The sequence below is a fragment of the Hydra vulgaris genome, chromosome 09 (assembly GCF_038396675.1).
Source record: "Hydra vulgaris chromosome 09, alternate assembly HydraT2T_AEP".
NCBI lineage: Eukaryota > Metazoa > Cnidaria > Hydrozoa > Anthoathecata > Hydridae > Hydra > Hydra vulgaris.
The window spans coordinates 20242501-20247500 of NC_088928.1; the positions used below are offsets into that span (position 1 = coordinate 20242501).

Sequence of the window (5000 nt, forward strand, 5' to 3'; positions counted from 1 at the left end):
TGAGATTGATATTTTCATGTTATGACCAATAATAGTTGTTATTTATAATAGTTTGTTGTTATTGATATTGTTAGGATCAAAAACAACAATATCAACATATGATGATATTGCTGTTGTTGCTGTTGATATTTTTATTGTAGTCAATATAATCATTAAAAGATTAGCAGGTGTATATAGTTTTTAGAGTACCAAAAAAGATAAGCAAAATGAACCGTAAAATGTACATAGCAAGTGTTTTTATTTTTTAGGTTTCAGAACATTCTGAAGAGTTTTAGAAGATTGTGAAAATTTTCAGAACATTCTGAAACTTTCTAGAGTGTTCTGGAAAATTAGGTAGGTAACAGATATAATCAGAAGTTATACCCATATAAAACTTATACCCATATAAAACAGATGTGATTAGGGGACATTAGGATTGTAGGAAATAAAAAAAACTTTTACATATGTTATAACAGAGATTCAATATATCAAAACTTGAAATTCCAGAATATAGGACATGCAGTGTTAATATATACTGCATGTCCTATATTATGCACTGTACATAAAATATATTATAAATATATTTTACGTACAGTGCAAAATTTTAAAGCAAGGTGTTATTGTATATAACTTGTAAAATCATTGTCTTAATAATAGTTTCAGTGTTTTAAAAGTTTGTTTTTTTTAGAAAAAAAAAATATATTGACCAAATACATCACTATGGCTATAACATTCAATGAGGCAGTCTACTGATTTCCACCCTAACCAATGATGCTTTTACAACTAAAGTTTGGCAGATGGAATGTGATCAGAAATAATATAAAAAGTACAGTCTTGAAACAAATAAAAACAAAAACCACAAAGAGGAATTAAATGATGCATTAAATGAAAAAATATTTTTAAAAATTAAAAAAAAATAGAAGATTCAAACTTGATTTCATGCATACAAATAAATTGATATGTAAGTATATCTATGATTACAAAGTGCAAGACTGTACAGCATATATTTTCTGAAGTATTTACTTGTGAGACTTTGCACAATGCAGTTGCCAGTACATCTGCACCATGCATACATTTTGCAACTATGCTTTACCCACTGTGCCACAGTTAACAATAAACAGTTGTTGCTGCAATGTTAGCCGCAACAATTACTGCTTATTGTTACAGTGAACATATTTGCATACTTGCTAGATTACTACTTCATTAAATGTGTTGCTATTAAATTTTTTTTACCTCACTATATAGTTTCCAACTCCAGATACAATACCAGTATCTATCCATTTAAAAAAAATTGTGCTTGAACTTTTGGTCACATCAGTTATAAGAATAGTAGACTTTGATGCTATACAAATATAAATACAAATAAATTTGATGTATTAATCTAAGTAAGACAAAGTACTTCCCCCCCCCCTCCCTCCCTCTATAAATAAAACAGGTTTGCTCTACAAAAAATGAAATAAAAAAAGAAAAAAAACCTTGAAGCGTTGTAGCATCCTTTTTAACAACATCGCTTTTCCCAAATTTGTTAAATGCTTGAACATTGACTGTATACCTTTCATTTGGCTCTTGATGAAAAACAATTAATCAAAAACTTTTTTAATTTTTAATGTAAAATTATTTTACATAAAACAATTTTTAATATAAAATCATTCTACATAAAAGAATTTTTAAAGTAAAATTATCTTTTAAAAAAATAATTAAATAATAAATACCTATTCCATTATAGAGTAGCAAGTGCGTATTCTGTCTGCCAATTAATGTATCTTGGAGTATTTCAGCATTGGTTTTTGGACTAAAAATGTTGATTTTATACCCTCTGACTATAACATTAAAGCTTGAAATAGGTGGTTCCCATGAAATAAATAATGAATCTGCCTTAGGGTTTACTGATAACTTTGAAACAGGTTCTGGTAGTACATCCTCTATTTAAGTGATAAACAAAATAAGTACAACTATGTATACATACATGCATAGCTGTAAATGCATATGATATGCATATATATATATATATATATATATATATATATATATATATATATATATATATATATATATATATATATATATATATATATATACATACAGTATCGGAAAAAATGAGTGCAACCAAATAATGCTAATTTAGTTTCTTTATATAAAAGTGCTGCATTTTTTTAATTTAGAGAAATAACTATGTAACTGTTTCAAGACAAAGTTCTTCAAGTTTTATTCATTACAAAGTTCATTTTTTGTACACGAAAATTAATAAATTAAAAGTATTAAAAAAAGTTGATTTCCTTCTGGACAAAACAAGTGCAACTCGACAAAATGTTGACCACGCTGTATTTCGCTATAAATATTTCGTGGCGAATCCTTTGTTGTCAATCACAGCCTTGCATTTTCGAGGCATAGATTCGATCAGGTGATCAATGAAACTTTGTGGAATCGCTGCCCAGGCCTTTGGATTTGATCAAACAGTTGATCCTTATTACGAACACCTTCACAATTAATTCTGCGGTTGACGATCTCCCACAGGTTCTCGATAGGGTTGAGATACGGAGATTGATGAGGCCAATCCATCACCGATAGGTGGTTGTCTTGAAACCACTGCTTGACTAATTTTGCAGTGTATTTCGGATCGTTGTCTTGCTAAAAAACCCATTTTTTTGGCATATTTCATTCAGCAAGAGGTAACATAACATTTTTCAGGATATTTTTATACATGAAACGGTCCATTATTCCATCGTTTCGATGTATTGGACCTAGACCGTTAGCAGAAAAACACCCCCAGACCATTACATTGCTTCCGCCATGCTTCACGGTCTTATGGCAGTAACGTAAATCGAGACGTTCTCCGGCCGGTCGATGTACACGGCAACTGCCATCGCTCCCAATGATGTTGAACTTCGATTCATCACTGAACAGGACAGTTCGCCATTTCTGCACATTTCAGTCAATATGAGATGTAGCAAACAGGAGTCTTTTCTTCTTGTTTTTTTAGTGAAATCAGCGGTTTCTTTGCAGGGTGTTGAGAAAACAATCCGGCTTCAACAGCACGTCGTCTGATTGTTCAGTCCGATACAGGCAGCTCAAATTGCTTTTGTATCTTGACTGATGATATCCAGGGATCCTTCTTGACAGATTTGACGATCATAGAATCCTCTCTAGAAGTGGTGGAACGCGGTCTTCCACCTTTGTTATTTGCTGCCAACTTCCCCGTAGAACGGTATTTGGAACATAGTCTTGATACGGTCCATTTTTTAAAGCGATATTTATCACAAACACTTTTTTGTGACATTCCACTTACGTAATCGCCAAAAATTTTCTTTCTTAGTTCCAATCCAACACTGTTGGGAGCCATTTTTGCACTTGAAGTCATAAAAATAATAAAAATAATCACGCTTCTCAAGGGTTACCGTGTTACATTTACCTTGTGATGATACAATAATGCTCTGTGGAACACAACATCTTGGTTGGATGTGGATTGTATTGCTGTAATGAAACACTTGTTGTATTTCACTTCTTGTATTGATGTTCTTCGATAAAACACTTTGATAAAACTCACTTTGATAAACTGTCTTGATAATACTGACTGATTGACTTCCATATACTGACTGAATTACATGTCGATTTACATGTCTCTTATATAGTAAAATGAACCTGTGTGAACCTGTTCTGGAAGATTCTAGATGCTTCTTTTCGATGCTTCTGGAAGCTTCTGGATGCGTCTGGATGCTTTTGAATGTTTCGGGATATTTCTGGATGCTACTGGATGCTTCCATATGCTTCTTCTGGAAACTTCTGGAAGCTTCTGAAAACTTCTGGAAACTTCTGGATACTTCCTTTAATTATTAAAAAACTTCCGTGACGTTGACACAGACCAGACTTAAGAAAATGAAACAAACCAAAAAAGTTGCACTTGTTTTGTCCGCTGCAAAATGGCACTTGTCAACGAAATTCTGCCTATGTGCTGTCACCTGTCAGCTGATTGCTCATGTCATGGCATGCTATGACTCCAGACTCCTGAACTGTTTGCTGTGGTAGTATAGTTCGTTTCGTTTTTAAGACATGTAAAATTAGGAACACTTTTTAGCATTGTTTGATGTTGGTTGCAAATGTTTAGTCCAATACAGTATATATATATATAATATATATATTATATATATATATATATATATATATATATATATATATATATATATATATATATATATACATATATATATATATATATATATATATATATATATATATATATATATATATATATATATATATATATATATAAACTTGAAACATGATATTTAACCAAATAAAATATATATATATATATATATATATATATATATATATATATATATATATATATATATATATATATATATATATATATATATATATATATACCGTCCATAAGTTTGGATGCACCTTACAAGAATAAACAAAATGTGCTTTAACTCATAAATAAAATAAATTAAGAGTGTCTATATTGGTCTCATCATAAAGTATTGTGAGAACATAGTTAAGAGAGATATTTTTAAAAGAAATATATTCTTACATTATTAAATTTGTTATTATTTACAAAATAAAATAAACAGAAACATTTTTAAGCGATACCCATTTGTATTGTAAAATAAATAAATTTTTAAATAAGATTACTTTTTATTTTGTCTATTTTCATTATTAGTTAAACTTTTAAGCTGAGTGTGTTATAAGATATCTTTTTTTCTGTTTAAAAAAGTTAATAAACCTATAGTTTTTGAAAATTAATGATTTAATTGATTTTGAACTATCAACTTTCGGTAAGAAAATTGTTTTAACTTTATTTCTCATTTTTTCTAATTAATTATTGTATTTTAGTATCCTTATAAGATTCATTATTTAAAATGGCAAAAAGAGGGCAGATAAATTTAAAAAAATGTATAGAAATTTGGACCCATCATAATTTAGGCTTTTCTAATTGAGAAATTGGTCGACGTCTCATTTTTTTTTTTTGTTTTTTTGTTATTCACCTCCTCAAGGCCTTGAAGGCCACTACAGAT

At 29.6% G+C, this 5000-nt stretch overlaps 1 protein-coding gene across 2 annotated transcripts in view; it reads right to left on the reverse strand.

Annotated features, from left to right (window-relative positions):
- Nucleotides 1-5000, reverse strand: part of LOC100200359 (neogenin) — a 70190-nt gene that overhangs the window by 10665 nt on the left and 54525 nt on the right. For both annotated transcript variants that reach the window (XM_065805006.1, XM_065805007.1), the window contains exons 14-16: nt 1692-1901; nt 1455-1544; nt 1213-1321 (exon numbers count right to left, since the gene is read on the reverse strand). In XM_065805006.1, the coding sequence (XP_065661078.1) occupies nt 1213-1321; nt 1455-1544; nt 1692-1901 (409 nt within the window). The remainder of the gene's footprint in view (nt 1-1212; nt 1322-1454; nt 1545-1691; nt 1902-5000) is intronic.